General features: G+C 33.1%; 1 protein-coding gene across 3 annotated transcripts; it reads right to left on the minus strand.

The window, feature by feature from the left end:
• Positions 1-7,126: 7,126 nt before the first annotated feature.
• Positions 7,127-21,177, minus strand: LOC134695664 (proton channel OtopLc-like). 3 transcript variants are annotated; one of them, XM_063557008.1, is made up of 8 exons: positions 20,972-21,177; positions 19,505-19,542; positions 18,025-18,280; positions 12,100-12,220; positions 11,180-11,528; positions 10,624-10,784; positions 9,605-9,752; positions 7,127-9,013 (listed from the first exon to the last, which is right to left on the minus strand). In XM_063557008.1, exons 3-8 carry the CDS (start codon positions 18,240-18,242, stop codon positions 8,127-8,129), a joined length of 1,884 nt encoding a protein of 627 aa, XP_063413078.1. In that variant the 5' UTR covers positions 18,243-18,280; positions 19,505-19,542; positions 20,972-21,177; the 3' UTR covers positions 7,127-8,126. The 3 variants fall into 3 exon arrangements, with proteins under 3 accessions (XP_063413078.1, XP_063413079.1, XP_063413080.1); XM_063557009.1 differs by lacking the exons at positions 19,505-19,542; positions 20,972-21,177 and adding an exon at positions 19,183-19,300; XM_063557010.1 differs by lacking the exons at positions 18,025-18,280; positions 19,505-19,542; positions 20,972-21,177 and adding an exon at positions 13,333-13,726.
• Positions 21,178-26,294: the final 5,117 nt, after the last annotated feature.

Consider the following 26,294-nt stretch of genomic DNA (forward strand, 5'->3'; position numbering starts at 1 on the left):
GGAACGGAACGTACACACGAACAATCGGAGAGAAATGATAGGGACGAATGGAGAACAGTACGTGGGAGGGACACTCGTGGTAGAGGTGGTCGAGGCAGGCGTCGCGGATATTAGGATTTACGGCTTGGTGTCTGGAACGTTCGTGGATGGTCTACACGTCAGAATGACAATGATAGTTTGAGAAAACTGATATTATATAACTTTGATTTTGATATTTTATGTCTATGTGAAACTTTTTTAAGGAGTAAAGAAAACCTTGAAATTGAAGGGTATAAATGTTTTTCTAGAAATATAGATTCAAAAAATGTAAATTCCCGCAGAGGTTCGGGCGGGGTAGCAGTGTTAATAAAAAGTGATGTTTTAAAAGATTTTAAGGTAGAGATTTTAAATGATGATATACAAGATATCATGTGGTTGAAATTTAGTAATAACGAAGATGTTTTTTGTATATGTATTTGTTACTTACCCCCTGGAAATTCTGTGTATAATGACTCTTTTTTATTTTTTACCAAATTACTAGAGCAGGTATATATGTATCAAAATATTGGAAAACTATATATATGTGGTGACTTTAATGCTCGATGTGGTGATATGCAAGATTTTATTGAAGGTGTTGATGATGAGCAAATAAGAGATGTCATTGATGATGTTTTAAATAGGAATGGGGAAATGCTTATTGAATTTCTAGTAGATTGTAATTTATGTATGTTAAATGGTCGTATTGGTAAACATGATTATACAAATATTTCCTCGAAAGGAAAATCAGTGGTAGATTATATTCTTACCCCACATGACCAAATAAATGATGTCATAGATTTCCAAGTTCATACAATGTCAAATATTATATCTCGATTCGATTTAGCTGGTTACGAATCTATTCCGGATCATTCATTGTTAGAATGCACGATATCAACATATGCCGAAAACACCGATTCAGTTGAACAATTAAGTGGAAATGAACCATTAAAAGCGCCGAGAAGATTTAGATATGATGGTTTACGTAACGAACTTTTTTCAGATGAACCTATGCAAAAACTTTTACAAGATACTATTTTAAGATTAGAACATGCTTTAGATCAGCGACGTGACGTTGATTCGGCCTTTAAAGAACTAAAACATTTATTGGTAACTGAAATTGAACTTACCTGTAAAGAACAAAAGCAAAATATTCCAAATAAACGTCATCATAAAAATAACCGAAAGCCATACTGGAATGAAGAGCTTCAAGATTTATGGGATAAAGCATGCAAGGCTGAAAAGGAATGGACGAGTTGCAAAACAAACGCTAAATCAACGCTACGCAGTACATACGTGCAAAGACGGAAAAACTTTGATACATTTAACCGTAAATCAAAACGTAGGTATCAAATAGAACAGCAAAACCAGTTACATTATCTCGAGGGACATAATACGAAAGATTTCTGGAAATCTATAGGGAAGCTAGGACTAGCAAATGAACGTAAAACGCAACGTGTATATCAGGTTCGAACGGAAAACGGTGAAGTTACAAATGACACTGACACCGTGCTCGAAAAGTGGAAAACAGAATATGAATCGGCATTCAATAGCGTCGACTCGTGCAATAATTATGATGATACGTTTTTAGCAGATATCAAAAACAGAGTGCGAAATGAAAATAACTACAGAAACGATATCGATGTTAGTGGATTAAACCGTGAAATTAGTAGAGAAGAAATTAAGGATGCAGTGTATAAAGCAAAGCTAGGTAAAGCCATTGGTATAGACGAAATACCCAGTGAAATATTGCGGAATGATAATTGTATTAATTTGTTACATAAACTTGTTAATTTTTGTTTTACCGAAGGACAAGTGCCAGAAGAATGGCTCACAAGTATAATTACTCCGATTCCAAAACCGAAAATGGATCCGTTGAACCCGTTAGAATATCGTCCCATTTCAATTATATCCGTACCATGCAAAATATATGCAGATATATTAAATAAAAGACTTAGTTTTTGGCTCGAACAGAATGACATTTTAGCGGAAGAACAAACCGGTTTCCGAAAAAACAGAAGTTGTCTAGATCATCTCTATGTGTTACAATCTATTATAAAGAACAGAAAACTTAAAAGAAAGATACATTTGTTTGTTTCATAGATGCAAAGAGGGCATTTGACAATGTGAACCGTGATATGTTATGGCATAAATTAATGAGTATAGGCATAAATGGGATATTTCTAAAGGCTATACAATCTTTATATGATGCTACTAAAAGTGCAGTGAAGCTGGGACATTATTTGACTGATATTTTTCCTGTTAATTTTGGTGTGAAACAAGGGTGTAAAATGTCGCCTTCATTATTTTCTATTTATGTGAATGACCTAGCTGAAGACATACGTGCTCTAAATATTGGTGTTGACATTGATGATTTGACTGTTTCAATTTTGCTATATGCTGATGATATTGCACTTATCGCGCCGGACGAAGAGAGTCTTCAAAATATGTTAAACTGTATTAATTCTTGGTGTATGAAATGGAGAATGACTTTAAATGAGACCAAGACCAAAATTATACATTTTCGTAACAAAAAGGCTCCGAGATCAGCCTTCAATTTTAAATGCGGTGATATGCCTATTAGCTTTGACAATGCGTACAGATATTTAGGATTACATATAAACGAATTTATGGAACACAAATATACGATCCGAGAGATAACAAAATCAGCAAGCCGGGCGCTTTCTGCAGTATACACTAAATTTTTATCATGTGGAGGGATGTCATTTGATGTTTATACAAAACTTTATTAAACTCTTATTGAACCCGTGCTATTACATGGAGCCGGATTATGGGGACACAACAACTGGAGAGAAGTTCAAACAATTCAGAACAAGGCATGTAGACTTTTTATGGGAAGTTCATCAAATGCGTCGAATATAGCGGTGTTAGGTGATATGGGTTTTATAACAACAAAATCAGCCGAACTGTTAGAAACGTACCGTCTATTTTTGAGAGTGCGATATACTTATGACTATAGAATTACACACAAGATCCATATGTGGGGTATGAATATTTCTCGATCGTGGGACAAGAAATGTTGTGAAATAGCTCATAAACTTGGTATATATGATATCATTGATAGCCAATATTCCAACAGACATAAAATGTATGATATTAAAACAAAATTGTATGAAATTGGAAAACAAGAATGGGTTGAAAAATTGTATCAAGATCGAAATGAACCAAATGGTAACAAGTTACGTACTTATAGACTTTATAAAAATGTATTAGAAACAAGTTCATATCTCAAAAATGTAAATGATAGACAACATAGACGTATTTTATCTAATTTTAGAAATGGATCTCTACCTTTAGCTATAGAGACAGGTCGTTACACCAAGCCAAAAACTCTTCTTAATGACAGAAAATGTAAATATTGTACAGTTGATTGTGTAGAAGACGAAAAACATTTTTTAATGCATTGTGAATTTTATTCAGATCTGCGATATGATCTTTTTATGAAAGCAAGTGCAATTAACCCAAATTTTTACGATTTAAATCATGATGACAAATTTATCTTTCTGATGTCACATGACTGTATACAAGCCTTTTTAGCAAAATCTTTATATTTTATGTTTAACCGCAGAAAATATTGTGTATAACAGATTTTTTTGATTTTTTAAATGTGATGTAAAAGTTTTATTTATTCATTTGTAAATGAATGTTAGAATAAGTTTTAAAGCAAAAGTGTCTCATAAGTCAGTCATGGCTGGATACCGATATTTTAACTTCGATTTAAATTCTTATTTGTATTTTTATACTTATATTATTATGTATGATATTGTTCAGTATTGGTATGTGACACTATAATAAAATATTCTGTCTGTCTGTCTGTCTGTATGTTAACTTGTTTTGTCATATGTGTGTGGTGCTTTCTTTTATGTGTGCTTTCCCATTTTTATTTAGCTTGCTTTAATGTGTTTTTATTTAGTTTTATATATTTATACGTACTGAGTAAAAAGCTTTCTATAGCTTATGTGTTGTAATTTCATTACTATAAAAATCTATACATAAAGCTTTCGTGTTCGAATATTCGTACAATAGTCACGTATTATAGGACACTACAGTACCCTTTGTCAACAGCCAAGGCCGTAAAAAGGATACAAGTTTCTCTACTATATGATCAACTCCTTCATCTTTTATCATACTGCCATAAAATTTGGGTTGGGTTTTTCTCCCATTGTTATTCCCGCGAGTAACATTTTTTGCCGCAGTATTATTACATTGAACATATAGAAATTGACTAAAATATGTTATATTACGTATATATGACATAGCGAGGACGTCAGGGAAATTAATAATACGAACTTTGAAACAGCACATATATTTTGGTTTGATAATGTTGATTCTTTGAGCAAAAATCTGACATGCTTTTTTCATTCGTTTATAATTACATTAGATGTAAGTTTCATTATAATACGTTATTCTGATTGGCTAACATGTCATTCCGTAAACAATTGCATCAGACAATAACATTTATCATGCATGATGACACGAGGTCCCACAAAAAAGTGCACAGGTGAATTAAATAAAACTGGATAAAAATCGTGTTTTCACGATTTTAGATAAAAAATGTAATTATAAGTATTGAATACTTCTTTTTGAAACTTTATAGGGTTGTAAAAGCGTTGACCGTGCGTACATTTTTAGAATGAAGCGCTTCCGCGCTTCATACAAAATGTACTTCGGTCAACGCTTTTACCACCCAATAAATTTACAAAAAGAAGCATTCAATTCTTAAGTAATGTTAAAATGGGTTCTAGCGTTGCGTACTGGAATATTCCATGTTTCAACTTTTGAGACTATAGTAAACAATCGTCTGCACTTTCTGCTGAAGTGTTGATAATTTGGTTTATAATTAGGCATTCAATGTATAATGTTGTCATAATATATGTAGGTTAATTACCCTCTCTTAATTATACTTATTACGCTCAAAGGTTCGGGTTGATTTATTCCTCATAATAGCAATAATTAACATCTGTAACTGCATCATACGTAACGTATTACCACCATGCATATTTTTCTAGTAAATATGATTCCCATTTGAACAGAAGGTAGAATATTCAGGTATTTCCATTACATGGTTGATCCTGTATGAACAACGATGACATGTATGTTGTGTGCTTAATATCTTCTCTAGCTGATATAGTCTTTCTTACTCACACAAGGACTCTCATTCAGAGCAACAAGAATGTGTCTAAGTACACGGATGCCCCAATCGCATTATCATTCTCTGTGTTCAGTGGACCGTGAAATTGGGGTAAAAACTCTAATTTGGCATTAAAACTAGAAGGATCATATCATAGGGAACATGTGTACTAAGTTTCAAGTTGATTGGACTTCAACTTCATCAAAAACTACCTTGACCAAAAACTTTTAATTAACCTGAAGCGGGACGAACGGACGGACGGACGAACGGACCCACAGACGAGAAAACATAATGCCCCTCTACTATCATAGGTGAGGAAAACGTCCCTTTTATTAATTATAATGACATTATAACCATTGGAAGATAAATCTTTCTTCTCTTTATTGGTTGTTCATCAATGAATTAACATCCTTACCTAAAAAAAAAAAGTTGTCTGATTTAAGTTGAAAAAAAAATTTGAAATGTGCTACCCTTGAGGCAAAACAAAAGCAAGTCGATCTGTAAGTTTAAAAGAAAGATGGAAGAATGTTTTATATCGTATCATCTTGCAAAGTTTGTTAGTTCAACTCAGAAATAGAGAATTTTGTTTGTAAAACAGAAGCTTTATCAATCTAATTAATCATAGCACGCGACCATATCGGATCTTTTATTAAAATCTTGTAAACTGATGCGGTAGCCAGTCTCTGCTGGCAGAGATACACATAGATAAACAGCTAAATATGATATTGATAAATAATTTTATGTCGAAAATATAGTTTATGGCTAACATAATTAACATGAAGTTTTTGATAAAGTTGCTCTCTTATCTTGTCCAGATTATATTTCTTGCTCTAAATTTGCCTGTTTTTATCAGTTTTTGTAACAGGCATTTCCTTGATGACCGACAAGGGAATATAACTTTGAAGATGTTTACAGCTGCCACGTTTTAGAGATAAGAAATTTATGAATCTTTAAAGCTATCGCCATTGCTGAAATTCTTGCAAGCTCTTAATGTCTTTCAAGTGCCATAAAGCTATGAAAAATTATTCAAAATGAGCAAATCACGTTCATATATCAATCAGGTTTTGCCTCCATTAAGCAGTTAATTTAAAAGATATTTTCTATAGATAATTGAATGTGCTCTCTTAACCTTACAACAGCGCGAGAAACGAGTGAGAAACTGTACTTAATTACTACTTAGTGTAAGTTATCATTATTACTGATGCATCTAAGCTGACAAAACTAATCTAATATAACATAGGATGACACCACAATGTAAATTGTAATTACAACAAACCTTTGTGTGGTACCTCTTACAGATGTGAGGTCAAACCGAGCACGTGCAGAAAACATTGCAGGTTTTTTGGAGAGAGAAAAAACACCTTTTCAAATTCCAAATCTTGATTATCACTTTAAGAATGTTATAATTAGCTTGCAAATCTGACGAATCGACAAATGGAATTCAATGTATATTTTTTTCTTAAAGATGACAGTACAAAGAATGGGAAGACCATTTGATTTTTTTTCCAGGGAGTTGGGAAAATAGAATCTTTTCACGAACGGACGGATATTAATTTCACCTGTTGCTTGGCAGGCTTATTGTTTTCGTTTAAAACACATTTTTAGCCTGAGGAATGTTTGGTTTGGGTCTAGAACAAGATTATTAATTTCCTATTTTGTCTATAATCCAAAAATTGTATGCGCTCTTTCCCACAGAAAATCAAATTGCCGTCCCTTATCGATTTGCGGAGAACATAATGATGACAAAAGTATAATGCAACATTTTAACCTTTTTTTCACACAAAATTCGGCCCTATTTAATAAGATACCAAGAGATTACATATGTGTAGCTCATATGTTTGTATAAAATAGTTTTCAGTATAGTCATCACGTGTAGTTACATGGTTGTTAGCAAATGAATAAACGCATTTTTTCTTGTTCAAATTGTTCACTGTTTCTAAATGTAAAAGCATTAATGAGTCTACATTTATAATTTATTCTAAGCTATTGTTATAAAAATACAAATTATGAACTACATGAAAAACAATTAATACCGGTATTCATATTTATAATGGAACTAAACTATTATAAAGTTGACATGATTTGAGGTAAATGCAACAGAGTACATTCATACACAAATTGGTGGTATCCAATGACAAGCAATTAAAAGCTCTTCCTTTATGGACAACAAATGAAAATTGACACTCCAACACGTCGGAACTACTCGTTCTCATTAAACATTCAATCATTTAAGAACTTTGTTAACACTCATTCTTTGCATTATTTAGTTATGAAATTCAAGCCATGTACCGAAATCTATTACAAAGCAATTCAAACTCATTTTAACGAATGTTTTCATTCCACAGATATGACTGCAATCATATAAATGTCTTATGTCCTTTCCGTCTTCCACACATGATAATTTTTGCCAGTATACATACGAATAAATAATGAAAACAACGTCAACTATATATACAAAATCTACAGTTAATAGTTGATATATATAGTTTTACCATATTGTTAAAGTAAACAAGACGGAGTTCACATTCATTTTAAAAATCCATCGAAAGATACATGCACCAATACGAAAAACATGTGCTGTTTCCTCAAGTTTTCTTGGATAAAAAGAATCAAGGCACAGTTTGCTTCCATGTAAATCCATCAAATAGATTTATGCACCAATGGCAAGAGAAATAATTTCTCATCTCAAAGTTATTTATAAATCGTCACTTTTCCTGAATATTGTACAAATGAAAGTTCAAAGAAATGTTTTCAAAATCATAAAATAAAAAAAAAACAAATGTCAAAAAAGAAGTCCTTGCATTGATAGTAGTGTGTAAAATGTTGTATATCCAAAGTTCTAATTTGCCCGTTTTTCTCCACTAAAATGTTCAGTAAATATCATAATGCTGCCTCTTGGCATTATAAAAATGTTATATGCCATTTAAGTATTTGGTTTGCATTCGCACCTGCTATAAAACTAAGATGCTTTTTCTTTCTGATACGCATTGTACCAGATTTTTGAGAGACAGATAGCTGAATGGAAACGGAAGAAAATTAAAGTAGGTACGCAGTGATGTGTAATGATATTCCATGCTAATTTTCCATAAAATTCATCATGGAACCATAATACTTTTGTCTTCTTCACTTCAAACATGCTAACACACCAAAGCGCCAGATTGCATATTAATAAAAATGTCACCACAGCGCGTCCAGGTTTTGCTGCGCACTGGTCATCATTCTTTGAGCAGCGACATAATCCATCAAGTATGAAAACTGTTTGAACAGTAATCTGACACACCGATAGTATTATTGTTACCAGGTTGATAATAACAACGGAATCGAACGACTGTGTAATCGAACACACCGAAATCAACGTAAAGAACAGGTAAATGAACGACCCGGATAATGCCACCAACAACAGGACTGAATCAACAGAGAAGAACATGTTCTGTAGAAATTTGAGTTTGGCCAGACGGACATATCCCCAGATAATCCCAATACTTGTGATCACCATGAGAACAATTTCTGTTGTGAACAGGATTTTAATGGCCGTACTCGTGTCTTTTATTCTGCTTTCGAAAACAAAGAAAGTGGCAATCGCAATTAGGGTTACAACTGCGATTAACATACCAAGAAATAATCCCTTGTTTGCTTTCTCGCAATCGATTGATGTAGCACCAGCAGGAACGGAGCTAGTCAAGGATGTGTGACTCGGCCATCTTTGTTTGATTCGTTTCCCAATATACTGATACAAACGGTAAATTATTCCAGCAGCAATTATGCTGTAAATAATGGTACAAGGAAACAAATATGGAGATGCTGATCTGGCAAGCGTGACTTCCTCGTAGCAACTCTTTACAAGACCTATAAAATAACGTTAACATATATGTTAAGACATGTTATGTTAAAAGATGTATCAAACCATACATTCATAGAAATACAACAAAATAAGTTTCTGCATCGTGTAGGGTTGTCTCGTTGGCAGTAATACCATATCTTCTTATTTTATATTACTTATTTAGATTTATCGTTGGGATGTATGGCCTTATTCGTTTCACTTAAAGGGTCAAAATAATGTCAAATGCTACGGTCATTAAGCAGTCTGATCAGTTTATTTTTTAAATTGGCATCTTCTCAAGCATAAACCAACTATTCTGAGAACCACAAAGCACACACATGTGTAGCTGTGGTATTGTTAATATAAGTAAATTTAAACGAAACAAATCTAGAGTAATTGGGCCAACCTCTTTGCCGACAACGTCGAAACAAATGCAGGACGTCCATACTGATACGTTGGACTAATTAAAAACCGGTGGAAAGACAGTAAATGTTTTCTGGTATAGTAGTTCCACGCTTTTCTTTATATTTGAAATTATGCAAGAGGTAGTATTACTGTGTTTTAATTGCCTAAGAATTTGATTGGATAATCAGAGGAGCGAGACTTGTTACAAATACCTGAAGTTATATTCAGAGCAGCAAATGAGTCAAATCGGTAATCTTCGGCAGTTTCCGTAATGATAGTAACAATGACAACACATATGTTGGTTGCCATTAGGTGCATCATTCCGAACCGTACAATTGGCTTACTCTTGTCAATAACAAGCTGAAATAAGAAAATAGGAGCTTAAGTAAAATAATGGAACTGTTTTATATAGGAATATAGAGGTTTTCGATTTAAAGTTAACGATTCCATCATGAAAATCTGCTGAAAAAGTGTACGTTAGATTACTTTATAGAATACTAATTGAAAATACTAGTATTCTATGGTTCATAGCATAAACAAAATACATGGCAACCATACCAAACTCTCTGTAACAGATGATCTGTCACTTATTGCTGTTAACCTTACATCGATATATCATACATAAATATTTGCATTTATTGTTCTGCATGTTGCAGTTTTTTTAATGGTATTTTTTATTCTAAAGTATCTTCTGCATTCTGAAGAATGTCAGTTAAAATTCTAATCAATCATGCATCAGTTATCTAGGTTAATAGGTAAATCTTTGAAGTTTCCAAACATATTTTATCGTTTAATATCTGAATAGTTATATCGTGGATTCTAATGCATTTATTTGTTCTATATGTTCAATATTTTTAAAAGAATCTGGCATAATAAAGTTCTGAATATTAGGAATAAATATGATCAGATTGATGGTTCATAATTGTATTATGAATACTGATAAAGATATCTTTAATTTGGTTGTTTCGTTTGATTTCTATTTCCTTGGATAAACAACATATCTCATATAATTATCTTCCATCTTTTATGATAGTCATCGTTTTATTCTGTCATTTAGATGTTTTGGTGACTTCATGCTCTTTTTATAATGGTTAAAATCATTGAAAGAAAAGATAATGGCTATAATCAAATAGGTCAACTAAACCGACCATTCGAAGCCCTCATTGATAGCCAAGGTCGCAAAAACATCCCCATAGTAGAAACAGTTCAGATTTCCCAATTATATTTTTACCTTGTGGTTCTTGAATAAGAAAAATGTCTGAACAAATGTAAATAACAGGTGGAGTGCGTAAACCAAGATGAATATTTGGCTTTCGCATGTCTCTGTCATCTGGGTTTCAAAATAGGTGGCAATGTTAAGGCCATCCAAGGTCACACTTCCGAACGCAAACGCTGAAATATAAATGAACTGCATAAAACGATAATAATTACTGAGATATTGAACAAAGAAAACAACTACAAAAAATAGTTTGAATGTTGCACACATCGTTGTCAATGCAATGCAATGGAATTTTATGCGACTGGCATACAAGTGAGTGATTTAGCTAGCTATGTACAAAGTCAGGACTACGACAGTTGTTTTCCATTTGTTTCATGTGTTTGGGCTGTTGATTTTGCCATTTCCGTTTTGAATTTTCCTCGTAGTTCGGTATATATTTTTTACTTTAAGCAAGGAAATTGAAAATGAAATTACTTTCGACCAATTGAAATAACGTTGGAAATTGATATCAAGCATCAAATGCAGACACCAAAGATACGAAATGTGTATGTTAATTTATTAAATTTACCTAAAGCACCAAGGCGAAGATAAAAATTGATTCCTTCGCCGACATGAGCAACACCCCCAACTGGTGGCATCTCGAAATGGCTGTGATAACTTCCCACAGACAACTGGTCCCCATTCCTTTCAACATCTTCTGTAAGCGACGGTTTATCTTCATGGTTATTTTCTGTAATTCGTCCTGGGTACGGCGAAGCAGTCGGCGACTTATGTACATTGGCACTGCCATCTTGTTTGACTGTTACCCGTATGTTAGGTTCGAAGTAATTTGTTTTTACCTTAACACCACTCAACAAAAACAGTTGGAAATAGATAACTATTCCAAGTGACAAAACATACAAGTATACTAGGAAGACCTGAATAAAATATACAAAAAAAAAATAATATAAAATATTTGTCAGAAGCATTGCATTGAAAATCCTTAGTTTTAAAAGAATTATAGGCGAAAATTATCAGAGGGACATAATTTAAAACTCACATGTCGAAAACGAACTGACAACGTCATGATTAAAAAAGAAAGAAAAAAAACCCGCACAAACAACTGTATGAACAAAACACAACAAAAACTGGGGTGATCTCATGTGCTCCGGAAGGGTAAGCAGATCCTGTTCCACATGTGACACCCGTCGTGTTGCGCAGGCAAATTCTCCGTTATCAAAATTGTGAAACGGATATTCCATAACATACACGAGTTTTAATCTTTCAAAATTATTTTCGAAGTAGTATAGGACAAAAGACGAGGAAAAATAATGGAATTACAAAAGAACAGTAAATATTTGAAGTTTTTTTACACGTTGTTATGTTTTTACCTAAAAGTTTTTTTTCTTTTTTTCTTATAAGTAACTGTTTTACTATAAAATGGTATTCCCTTCTGTAGTGCCCTGTACAAACAACATTAATACAAAGTACTAAGCTGATATAACTTACCTCAAGGTAATATTTATGAACCCTTTCCTCTGCTGTTAACGATGAAGCTATAGAAAATACAAGTCCTAGCACTATAATGATTAAGGCGTACACTCCACATACAAGCTTGATAAGTGCTGATCTAAAAAAGAAGAGTTTTAATATTATCAAACCTATCATATAAATGCCATTACTTTGCAAACATTTGAAATGAAGCCACAGAAATGGTATCTGGCGTATTACATTATCATCCTGGTACATTTGATAACTATTTACACTACTGGTTCGATGCCACTGCTGGTGGACGTTTCGTCCCTGAGAGTATCACCAGCCCTGTAGTCAGCACTTCGGTATTGACATGAATATCAATTATATGGTCCTTTTAATAAATTTCCTGTTGTCAAAACTTTAATATTTCCGAAAAAACTAAGGATTTTCTTATCTCAGGAATAGATTACCTTAGTCGTACTTGGCACAACTTTTTGGAATTTTGGTCCTCAATGCTCTTCAACTTTGTACTTGTTTGGCTTTACAACTCTTTTGATCTGAGCGTCACTGATGAGTCTTATGTAGACGAAACGCGCGTCTGGTGCATTAAAGTGTATCAAATTATAATCCTGGTACCTTTGATAACTATTTTCAAAAGAACAAAGAACAAAACTAACACAAAACACTATACATGCATGTATTAAGTTATAATTTTCTCCTTTTATGTGTTTTCAAGACATTTTTTCAATTATCGATGATTATCAAGTTTCCAGCGCTAGGGATCGTTTGACCTTGATGTAAGGCGCGATACCGTTGAGGTCGTTCATGAGATTCAAACCAATGTCAAGATACAGTATAGTAATAATATATACTTTTATTTTGGAATACTGATTATTCGCTTGTATTTCAGAGTACTACAACAAACGCAACATGTGGAGAAGGGTGCTTACTCTTCTGATTCACCTCATACAACACACTTGTTTCAGAAGTGTTTCGTATTGTTCAGATTTGAGCTTTTGTGTGTTGTATAATGTAGACTATATATTGTTTTTCATTTGACGTTTTTCGTTTTTGACTTGGCGTTGTCAGTTTGTCTTCGATTTATAAGTTAGAATATTCATTCGATATCTTCTGTCTATCTTTTGTTTCATTGACAGCTATGTTCCTTATAACCAATCTTTTTAAAGCTGCAAAACTAAATACGACGACGGTGTTGTGAGAAAAAAAAAGTTTTTGTTATTCTTCCCATATTATTAAAAGACTTACTTTGCAATTGCTTCCCAGTGTTTATTCACGTCCATTTCTACGAATATTACTTGAATATTAAGTAATGAAAACCAATAAATCTGCACGTGTAATTAATTTTCACCTACTTCACGATGCTTTTAGAAAATGTTCCACATCCCACAATAGTTAAATACTTAACCGCAAATCAACTTTACAAAGAAGATCATCTACAAATCTCTTGAGAGCAAACAGGAGTACTCTATAAAATCATTTACCGTACCTACATCAAAAATCCATCATAAAAATTCATTGCCTCATCGTGGGGGTCAGAACGGGATAGCTAACAAGCATGACACACTGGCACGGTACCCTTAATTGGAGACGCGTCAACTCTTGCATGCTATCTCGACACAAGACATCAGAAAAAGATCCCCACTGGTTTGTAGAATAATTTATTTTCATATAATTGCTCTTGAGGGAAATAGAATTCTCGAGAGAACCTCCAAATAAAAGCCAATTATGACACTGGAAAAACAACGCTATCATCAATCGAAAATGAATTAGATATATGACTTCTTACATCACGTCGACGAGACTTTACCTATTACTTGCAATAGACAATTAACACATTATTTTTTGAAAATCGTAAACAGTATATAATGGAATGTTCTTGTTCTCAAAATTGATAATAAATGTTCCTTTTAACATCATCTTGTACAAATATAAAAATGCATGTCTGTTTCTTTTCATTTAATTGTTTACCATGGTTTCTCGGTCTACATGGTTCAGATTACTTGTATCTTTTAACAACACATATAAAGAGAGGAAAGATGAAGGTACAAAGAACGGATAAAAGTATGAAGATATACGTCAGCAACAAACAGAAAATGATGGGGAATGATGCCCCGGCTTGTATATCGTATAATTACAAGAGGACTGAGGAACGGTGAAAGTAACGATGCCTATATTTGTACTTGATCTGAGTTTTTGGTAATAAGTATTGTGTATATTAAGTTTCATAACATATGGTTGAGGCAAACTTAAGCGATGAGTACGGAAACGAAAATTTAGCATTTTTTCCATTTGTACAGGGGCATAACTCTGAAATGGTTAAGGTGACCCTCCTAAATTCAAACTTGATCTCTGTTTTGTGGTAATAGACTTTTTGCATCAGTTTCATTACATTTGGGTGAGGCAAACTGAAGTTAGCGAATAGAAACCAATTTCGGGACGTACGTATAACAATACAGATACGAAAAGAAGTTATCCCGATCTGGCTACTAGTATTATACTTTGGTCTTTTATGGTTTTATCAGTTCTTTGACGTTAGTATAAATGTTTAGACTTTGAAATACTGAAGAGAGATCATTTTGGAAATGCGCATATTGGTAAATTGATCAAATCAATTCCAAACTCATGTGTTTTTTTGCTGATTTTCTCGTCCCTTGAGGTGTTATAATTTCAATCTTCAAATGTATTTCTTTTCAACATTCACTATTTTCCAAAATATTTCTAGTATCACCAGCGAGATATTATGATATACAAATACTACATATGGTAAATTAGTTTCGGCATCTTGTAATCGTGTATTACAAAAATTAATCGGACAATGTTCTACAGTGTCAGACTGACATATAAATTTATCTCCCAATTCCCTGGACAGACAGTCAATAACATACTCTGTTAACATGGAATTCCTGGCATTTTTCTTTGAATAAATATAACAGTATCAGACCAGTTTGTTTCAATCAAAGATAAGTTAAATATCAACAAACTTAGACATTCCAGATTTATTATATACAAATGAGAGAGCTAACGATACTACCATAGTATTGTATATTTATAGAGGAGCCAACTGTCGTCATAAAGTACAGACTGGTCATTATTTCGTGGGATTCCTAATTAACACGTACGGACTTCGATTTGACCCCAAGAAAAATGTGTGTGGATGACTCCTTATACTTTTAATCACACTTTTATGAAGATTTTTTAAAAACATACTTAAGAGTATTCGGTGGTATTATTTTTAACTGCCTACCTACCATTTTAGTTACTATAATTTTACTATAAATCATGGAAGTATAACTAATGTACCTTCTTGCTCGTGATTTCCCACTAATGATAACAATTAAAAGGCCTCATTTAGATGCAGATATTATTCATTGGTCTTATTAAAGTATATATTTTATGTTTTCAAAGGACAGACTAACGGAATGCTTCTTAATTCATGGTTAAAAGAATAATCTCTATAAAGATAAGAAACTTTAAACAATACATTGAACTAATGCTTGATTTTTTTTTACATGTAGCATGTATACTACAGTATTATTAAATTCTTCTTCATGCACATTCCATTCTTTGCTATGGTTCATTATAAATGTTATTGGGCATATTATAACAAATCGCTGTTGAATACTAGTAGCACATGTTCCTGGAATGTAAACATTCCTACATAGGATATGTATGTATGACAGACCGCGGCAAAATACCCGCACATAATGTTTTCACAAAACTCACACCACCATCCCATATACATTTTTATTTCGCCATCATGTCACAAGCGTACTAGATAACTATACGATATATGTTTTACTCATTGTTGAAGGTCGAACGGTTGCCTATTTTAACTTATATTCACGTCATTTGAGCTATGACGGATAGTTGTCTCATTGGCAGTCATACCACATCTTCTTTTCTATATTGAATATTTTATACTCGAATACATGTCATTTCAATATTTTTCCTTTAAAAAGAGGTACTTCTCATTTTATATATATGAACATGAAATGAGTATTTGTGGATAGTTGTCTCATTGACAATTATACCACATCTTCTTTTTTATGTAATTAAGAATAGAATGCATTTGTAGTTTTTCCATTTAAACTGCAAACACAAAGAAAATGTCTTGATTTTTTTTAGATAAAAAGCCTTGATGATTGTATAGAATTGAAATGTATAGCTTTTGACATACTTTGAATGTTGCATATCCATTATATAATTGAGATAAAATCTACAACCGTCTATAGTAAGAAACACATAACACCTGTAAACAAGCATGTCGAACACTGAGGCCAGAACAAATATAGTGACAATGCATTGTAGCCGCTTTCTGCGTCCACCATTCTATATAGATATAAACAGTCAGGGATTTTCTCGTATATACAGACAGAAGATGTGGTAGGATCTGGGGGTAGGATAGTCAATGAGACAACCAGGGACCAACTGACACAGAAGTTAACAATGCTAGCTCACCGTGTAGCCTTCCACAATGAGTAATACCCATACCGCATAGTCAGCGTATGGGAACTATGTTCTGCTTACTGGGGATTTTTTTTAATAAAATTCTTACAAAGCATTCGATGCCATGCACAAACGAAAACTCCTATCACAATCGTACACTGCGCCGTGAGAAAATAAGATTAATTGAGAATGATAAAAACATGTCGTAGAAAGATAATAAATGCTTTAAATTTCAGTATACGAAACAATAAAGTATGTCTTTCCTTTACAATTATTCACAAAAGAGCTGTCAAAATAACCAATATAGACAGTACTAAAGCGTGTTGGGTGTATTATCTATATGATAAGTGTTCTTCTTATGTGTACAATACCAATCTACCTCGTTAATTGCGAGTTAATTGGATATCATCAGCACCATCAGATACTTTAATTATGTAAACACGTATGTAAACATACTAGTAAATATATGTCTGTATTACTTATATTATTCTTCAGAATATTACGAATATGCTATTGGCAATATTGGTTTCATTAATAGACCACTTTCGAGTTCATCTGTCACCGGAAAAAAGTCGTCAATTATACGCGCCTTTTTCACCGTCATCTGTGCGTTTAGGGGCGTCGTCACTTCCTTACAATGTTGAGCGAGTGGTTGGAAAATTATAATTCTATATTGTACGAATTATTTGGCAAATTGAATTCTGAAAATAGCCAATCAACACTGCTGTCATTAGGGAATTGTCAGTAAGTACCTACAGAGCAACCATTATTTCTAGTTTATCCTGCACAAAAACGATCACGACGCTTGATGAACATAAATAGTGCAGGGATACAGGCGAGCCCCTCTATCTGGTAAATGACGTCATAAAGGCGTGTAGAATTGACGAGTTTTTGCCGGTGACGGATGCACTCGAAAGTGGTCTATTGGTTTTGTCATTTTGAATATATTGTAGAAGTTTAATTTTGATTCGACAGTTAAATCATTTAATGTTTTTAACTATTCAATTTAAAAAATAAAGCTTACTTTTCTGCTATAAAACTTTAAGTTTTTGTGAGTAAAAATATGAGCCAATTGTCATTGATTGATTGATTGACTTTCAATCTGTTATCTATATCATTTATCTATATTGAACAACAGAAAGTTTTAAATAAGTTTATAACGATAAATATGTTTCGTGCGGTCAAACAGAGCGTCCAAAGCATTTTATAGACTTTACCATTTTGTATACCTTCTATTTACCTAAGGAACACTCCAACCTGTCACTTTTCAAAGGAGTTTGTTATCTTAGCAATAAAGGTGTAGAGCGAAATCTACTGTGATAGTCGAGTTTGGCATATCATAGATGTAATACTATGGGCATAGTTACACACCTTTTATATTGCTGAGACACCAAACTCCTGTATATGCACTTATTAAAAGAAAGGATGTATGATTAAATACAAAGAAACTAAGGTGCCATCTACACTAGTAACCATTGTACTCATGCATACCTGTATACTGAAGGCAATCTTCTCTTTTTCTCTTTCTTCTTTTTAGGAGTAGAAGCTTCTATAGGTAGTGTTTCCTCTTCAGTAAGTACATTTTGGACATCGTCTCCCTCTTCCATTTTATTTAAAAACACGTGATCCGGACTTCCGTTTCCTGCAGTAAGAGCTTCAGAATCTTCTTGCTTTGGTTCATTTACAATGTAAACCCCTGAACGACGCATCTCTTGCCGGAATTACAATTATCGCTTCTAATGGCCAGCTATTGAAACAAAATACAAAACTCGTAAATCTCACTTTCTGATAATTAATGCAAGACAGATGAAAGGACATGGATTTACGATGTTTTTACTTCTTTCCATATGTTCTAAGATCCGTCAAGAGAAAAATCTTTTGCCGTGAAGCATCTGTTTGAAATATCCTTAAGAAAAATATGCAGTAAAACCATCACCAGCAATTAATAGATTTTAAACATAAAGTTTTTATCAGGTTGTTTTCACACAGATCTGTTTTAGGACTTTGCGGATTACCACAACGAGACCACAACTGTCGGTAATGATGTAGTGATCGACTAATAGATATCTTCAAGGATACTGATGATCAAGATGTGTATTCCTTATGAATCTGATAGATAGCAATTTTCACACGTGACTTCTTACATTACAGTAATAAGCTTTAAGTTACATGGTTAGCTTAAAATAAATGGCTTAATATTCATCAATCTTTGATAAATTATCTTAATTCTAACATTTGTCTGAATAACTATTATTTTATAATTTCACTGATTTTGCTGCTATCTTTTAGACGTTTTTTATTTTAAAATAAATAGCTATCATTTTTTTTTAAAGTCTGGCACAAAATCAACTGTTTTACACAAGATTTCCGTTCAGACAAAGATAAGTATTGATCGTATATAACCACTGTTTTATTTTTTACGAGTTTTGAAGCATCTTTGAAATATTTAAATATTGTCGAACGCTCAACAGATTGAAGAGAATGGTGAATATTTTTACTATTAGAAAACAACTGGTTTTGCACTCAAACACTTTGTTGTTCTACATTCGGAACAAAATTGTCAACAATGCATGCCAAAACCCAATGAACATTACACACTTTAAAATGACCTACTCGAAATTTAGTTTTTGCAGACACATTAATTCTTACCAGCTAAATTTGAATTTGAATTTGGTATAATTCCAAAACAAAGCCACTCATCGCCCTTATCTCAATTTGTGATAGAAGGTTGATCATTGTCAGATCTGAATCGAATCGACGTCATGCTGTTTCCCGATCATCTTTAAGACATTTGTAATGTGTAAACTAATGCATTTGTGTATGTGTGTATAATTATTATGAAAATGACCTATAATGATGCATTTGTAAATGTTTTGTATACTACAATTTATAAATAAGCTAAGTTCAATCCCAAATGTACATATGCACTTTTTAAAACCAGTCAATGTGAGATTTTTAAAACTAGACTTACCGCCATTCTTAAATGATTTATTGTCGATATCAGTATACCTGAAAAAAAATAAAGGTTTTCATTTAGGACAGTTCTAAAAAAAAATGTAGTTTACAACAGTTTGGACTGTCTAAAAGGTTCTATGCATGGATATTGTGTTTTTTTGTTAAGCGTTTATTTCTGCAAGTAGACTGTTGACTGCTTTCCTTGTTTTAAAGCTTATCATCGATACCTTCAATTGATGGATTTAAAAGTGTCAAAGCGAATGATGTCTAAATGAAATTAAATCCACTCGCTCAACAATCTGAACCATAAGCAAAGATGCAAATCTTTCATCAACATTAACTAATGTGTTCAACAAAACAGAGAAGACGATAATATAGTGGTAACTTTGGTATATAGTAAACGTTTTCAAAGATTTCCCCTGGAAACAGGTGATGATGCTCGGACTCAATGGTTAACACATATCAAAACTTAACAGCCAATTATTTCTTATGCTCGTTTCCTCTCACCCTAATCAGCCATTCGTAGTTTTGTCATGCAGCGAAAGATGATAATCTTCTTCCAAATTTTCATCCCTAATTATATTTTGAAAAGAAGATATTCGAAGCGATTAACCAGCAGATGTTTATAAAGATTCCTTAAGTTTCTCGTGACCCGCACCTGACGAGTAAACCTTTTTTAACGTGTATTTTTTCAAAAGAGTGTAAAGCTTGTGATAATCTTGCCGCATCTCACACGCTGTTTGCACCATTTGAACCGATTTATTTTACAACCAGCTAACAGCTATTTTCTATCTCCAGATAAAACAACATGGCGCCAAAACAGCTTCGAAAATTAAAATATTGCTACAAGATGCTACAGATTCAGTTTGATACTAATAAACAAAAGATTAACTTTTTATAATATCGGTTGCATTGTATCAGAACCATCTTTTCATGGTTGATGTTGATAATTAGATAGACATTTAAGTTAACAACATACGGTTTTATTATCAATTAAGGAGGTATGTCGCGATTTTAACACAGGGTTGGTTACATGTATTTCCCGCCTTTATATCACATCTGTTGTGAGAAATAAACCTTCCATCCATGGATGCATCTTCAACATTTTTTTTTCACATCTGCAGATTAATGATAATTTCCAATATATATGAGAAGTTGTAAACAAAAGCACCGTTGCATTTTTAGCATAAAATTTTATATCATAAAGGTTGACCAAGTATTAATCTTGTGTAATTAAGCAGTACTAGTATTAGGACTGATCATAGATGTAAAACATCTATTTATTGATACAGGTTTAAAAAAATAAACTAAGCAAAAACAATTATGATGATTATGGTACATACAATGAGAAAATACCCATTGCATGACATTTTCATATTTTTAGAACTCTATTTACAAGGTTGCAACGCTAATTTAAATATGTAAAAGTCAAAACAAAATTAAACGTAATCAAATATTTCAACACTAACTAAATTCAACTTACCGCTACGATGTGCAAAGTCTACACTAAATATCCTATCTGTTAAATTTAATGGTTTTTCTACAACTTGATAAAACAGAAGATTCTTTGTTTACTGGTAGGGTATCAGATTGGTTCTTAAAGCTATTAACTCTTGTCTGTGGTGATGACTCGTATCCTGACGACTAAAAGCCAGATTTCTATTAAGATGATAGCACTTTAAATGCTCTTGTAATTTATTCCAAATGATGAAAATATTGTAATAAAATGCTATATTATATTAACTTAATCTGGATGGCACGTGCATGCTATTAATAAATTTACAAATTTGTGTTTGTTTTGATTTTCTTTGAAGAATAGAGAAGTATAAAACAATACAAAACGATTATTAGTTTGATAATTTCTGTCAACTTTCTTGCTATTTATCCCAAATGATGAAAATATAGTTATAAAATGCTATATAACTTAATCTGGATGGCACGTGCATGCTATTGGTAAATTTGTTTGTTTTGATTTGCTTTATAGAATAGCAAAGAGTAATACAATACAATATCATTATCTATTTAATAATAATTGCTGTTTTTTTTTAAGCACCGAATAAAATCGACAATGAATATGAAGACGTCTTATACAGTTCAAAGGTACTAACCTACAGAATTAGACTATTAACCGGATATGTAACAACCTAAGCAACATGACTGGTGCCACTTGTGGAGCAGGATTTGCGAACTCTTCCGGGGCACTTGAGACCACCCCGAATGTTTTGGTGGGGTTCGTGTTGCTTAGTCTTTGGTTTTCTATGTTGTGTCTTCTAACTATAATTTGTCTGTTTGTCTTTTTATGTTTAGCTATGGCGTTGTCAGTTTATTTTTTATCTATAAGTTTGACTCTCCCTCTGGTATATTTCGTTCCCTTTTTAGACTACAGTAAATACTTATTTATTTCATATTTACTTTTGTCACGTAGGGGAAAGACCTTAAAACACTGAGTGGAGGTCATGGCTAGGTATACTTGTACATCCCAACAACAAAAAGACAATATGTACAGATCTGAGAGTACTCGCAATCACCGACAGCTAGTAAAAAGCCAATAACAACTTATGAAAAAAACATGCATCTAGATAACTTACTTACCACATTCCCGCCTATTTTTCTACGAATGTGACGATCACCGTTTGTACTTATATATCAGCAACACGAAGGTGCCACATTTGGACTAGGATCTGCCTACCCGGAGGTCACCCGAGGTTTTTGAAAGGGTTCTTGTTGTACAGTTTTAAGACTACTTTGTTTAGTTTTATTTACTGTTGTTGTCCGTCTTTTGTTCTTTTCTTCAGGCCACATGTTGATATCTATGTCTTTTGGGTTTTTTTTTGTATTCTGTGGTTGCTGTCTCATTCCATTTATCCATACATAATCTACCTTTTTGATACAAAAGGATCAATCTACTATCTTTTACAAAATATTGTAGTGCATTACATGACTGATGGTATAGGAGTTTAATAAACGTTCGGTGGCAAATATTGCATTTATTTACGCGCGTCTGGCGTATATACAAAACTTAGTCATGGTATCTATGATGAGTTTATTAACAGGACGCGTATAAATAAGCACCTAAGACCATTGCATTTTTCCAATAAAAGTGTGTCGATTGGATTTAATGATAGACGTTCTCTACATACCACTTGGTATGTTAGACAGTGGGAGACATGTTTTTAATTTCAATAAGTCCCCTACAGCACCTTCAATATTCTGTTGTAAAGGTCTTTTAGATTAAACGTTTCCCAACATGGGCAGTGGATTTAAAATTTCCTAAATGACCGGGTGTGACTTCGTATTTATACATCCTTTACAGCAAAACAGGCACCCAGTTCTCAGTTAACGCTTTGGGTTATAATGTATTCTTACCTTTTATAGCTGACTATGCGGTATGGGCTTTGCTCATTGTTGTAGGCCGTACGGTGACCTATAGTTGTTAATGTTTGTATCATTTTTGTCTTTTGTGGATAGTTGTCTCATTGGCAATCATACCACATCTTCTTTTTACAGAGGATGACCTTGAGGTCACTCCGATGTATTGTTATCGCTTAAATTTCCGTCATTCATAAATTCTAGTCAAATTAGTTTTGGGTTTTCAACACCAGTGAAAAAAGTGCATTTTCATACCTGCGATTTCTGTTCTCCGGTTGTACGATGTTTCAACAAAATATGGAATCATTTCAGTTGTTGATTTAGTCACAGGCACTTGTTTCTGTCAATATGGGGTTTACTATCCATACCATTACAAAAAAAACACAAGGTGGCTAACGGGAATTTTCAATGTGTTCGCTTCAACCAATATTTTATTACTTTCCCTTGCCCCTTTCACGAATAAAAGTACATTAGTCTTTCGGTAATTGAATTATCTTTACAATGAAACCACTCTCACGTACCTTGAGAATACCCCTCAAACAGTATAACACACTTGAGATGAGAATTATTGACCTTTTTCCAGACCATTGAATTTGGAAGGACTAAACTTCCGGTTTACTTAGGAAGTTAATAGAACACAGCAATCTGATTGGTCGAATTCATCTGGTTACCTGTTTATTTATACTAGTTACCAGAAACCAGAAAAATCTGACCAATGGGATTGCTCAGTTTTATTAATTTCCTAAGTAAACCGGAAGTTTAGTCCTTCCAAATTCAAAATACCGCAATTTTTTGGTATAAAATTAAAGAGTAATATATGGAGAATATTTTAAGAGGTGTTAGACTTTTGAAAAAGTGTCCAAAAGTGGTTAAAAGGGGACTTATTTACGGGTATATCAAAAATTTTGTTTTGCACATATTTACAGAAAAATGTAAAAATAACCAATAATTCAGTACTATTCTTTTTATTAAATGGAACAAATCATATCTTATTAAAACGCAGGCTAATTTTTAATTAATCTTTAAATCGTAGAGGACCAAGAAAAAAGGGGGAGGTTAATTTCCAAAATTCATGATTTTGAATGAAAAGAAGCAAAAGTACTAATTTTCTTGATAAAATGGTATATTTTTTATACTGAAACATAGAGCATAATGTAACTACAATGTAAAGGCTGTTGAAAAAAACATTTAAAGGTAAGAAACAAAAACATAGAATCAACGACAAACACAAATATAGGCAACTAGAAATGCACGATTCTGTCACAAATTTTTACATCATATTCATGAAATAACTTAGACATTAAAACACACAAAACTGTCAGGGTTTCTAGATCTCTATCTTTTTTAATTTTTTTAACAACCGAATCACTACATTTTAAGGTCACGCAGAATGTCAATCCATAGATTCATCATCAGTTTGGTCACCTGCATCTACCGAACTATCATTATCATCATTTCCATCATATTCGTCGTCATCTTTAGCAATATCAACGTTTTGATAATCCTTATATCTACAAGCTTTCGAGTATTTACATACAGGTATCTGTTCAGGATAAACCTTGTTGAACACATGAACATCTGTAGTTGGCACAACCAGCTTTAAATGAACAGCACTTCAGAATAATTAAAGCATCTAACGCTGGTGGTTGGTCTAGCCAATTGATACTGATCAAATCGTTCTAAACAATCCAACTATAGTTGTTTAGCAACAGACCAGTGTTGTGTTTAAGAGCAGATTTCGAAATCTTCGTCTGAAAGTTGGATGATTTAATGTGCTTTAACATTGCATCTTTTGTTGGGGGCAGTAGATGACAATAAATCGTGTTTTGGTTGCATTTCAAAACGTTCTGATCTTTATTCATCGGTATTTTTAATTTCGTAGCCATATATAGAACACGAAAACCTCTCGAGTGTTTGCCAACTCTTCGTCAACCTCTTCAAAGGTTTCACCACGATGTAATAGACCTTCCGAAAACACATAACGTGTCAAAAAGCCGAATACTTTGCCTCTTTTCCTTCAACAGACAAAACACTTACTCAATCACAACCTGTACTGCCGTGAAGTCCTGGCAGTTTTCTACAAACATTCTCACCAATTTAACAATGTAAGAATTGATATGCAACTGTGAACATAGTAAGCCAATACTTCCACATCAATGTCAGAAGGTTTTATAACAATGGAGTCGTAACTTTTGTCAGCTGCATATTTTTGCATTAAGAAACATTTTGTAATCGGCTTCTTCCTATTTGATTATAAGATAAAACCATTCTACGCTATTTCATTTCCAATATTTATTTTGTGGCACATACTTCCATGTGATACAAATAAATCAATACATTCAAGTGTAAATCTGTAGGATTATTTACTCTTTTCCGAACCAAAGAATTCAACAAGAACAACTTTGTTTTCCCTAACTGACAAATATTTCTTCCATTCCCAAGACACGATTATGATGGTCTAGAACTTATCGTTATGATTTGCCCTCCCAAGGACCTGCTGTTTTAACTTTTTTATGGATATTGTGGAATACTAATCAGTGACAAAATCAATAAAAGGATGGTTGTTTTTACAAGTGTACCATCAAAGTTTGCAAGATACATTGGGAGAGGACCTAATTCAAACGGGAGAGCCTTTTGCGCAACCAACTATCTTGTCTGGGCTATGACAAACAGGCGACATTTTTTTCATCTGCTCTCAATGTTTTGTTGTTCTTATCAGCCATTAACTGCTTGTCTTTTATTTCCTTTTTTTTTTAAATGAAATCAATGATAATCTTTTAATTGTTTTGAAGATATCGGTTGACTTTTGTATAAGCTGTTCATTAATGAAAATTTTTGAAGCAAACTTTCCCTTTTCATACGCGTTTAGAAGGTTGCACATTAATTCCGAAGAAGCAACAGAACCCGAGAACACGCCATATAACTGCTCAGATGTTTCAAATAGATTTGGCCAGCTTTGCAGTGTCTGAAACAATTTCATAACATCGGTTTTGTCTCGCTTCATTCGAGTTTTATAAAGTTCTTTTTGTGCGGATGTTTCAGGGTTACCCATTCCTACCGAATCTCGAATTTTAAGGATATTGAAGCTCTTTCCACTGCTGGTGGACGTTCCCGAGGGTATCACCAGCCTAAAAGTCAACAATCTGTGTTGACATGAATATCAATAATGTGGTCATTTATATAAATTTCCTGTTTATAAAACTTTGATTTGTTAAAAAAACTAAGGATGTTCTTATCCCAGAGATAGACTACCGTAGCCGTATTTGGCACAACGTTTTTGGAATTTTGGATTCTCAATGCTCTTCAACTTTGTACTTGTTTGGCTTTACAAATATTTTGATATGAGCGTCACTGATGAGTCTTATGTAGACGAAACGCGCGTCTGGCATACTAAATTATAATTTTGGTACCTTTGACAACAATTTCATGTACATTTA

Source organism: Mytilus trossulus, chromosome 14 (assembly GCF_036588685.1).
Source record: "Mytilus trossulus isolate FHL-02 chromosome 14, PNRI_Mtr1.1.1.hap1, whole genome shotgun sequence".
Lineage (NCBI taxonomy): Eukaryota > Metazoa > Mollusca > Bivalvia > Mytilida > Mytilidae > Mytilus > Mytilus trossulus.

What these genes read in the sequence shown, in the direction of transcription:
- LOC134695664 (XM_063557008.1), bottom strand. Translation starts at nt 18,242, where the DNA reads ATGCGTCGTTCAGGGGTTTACATTGTAAATGAACCAAAGCAAGAAGAT. An exon ending in TTCATAAATATTACCTTGAG is followed by an intron (nt 11,529 to 12,099) that starts GTAAGTTATATC and finishes TATTTTATTCAG; the next exon opens with GTCTTCCTAGTATACTTGTA. An exon ending in TCTTATTCAAGAACCACAAG is followed by an intron (nt 9,753 to 10,623) that starts GTAAAAATATAA and finishes TTCTTATTTCAG; the next exon opens with CTTGTTATTGACAAGAGTAA.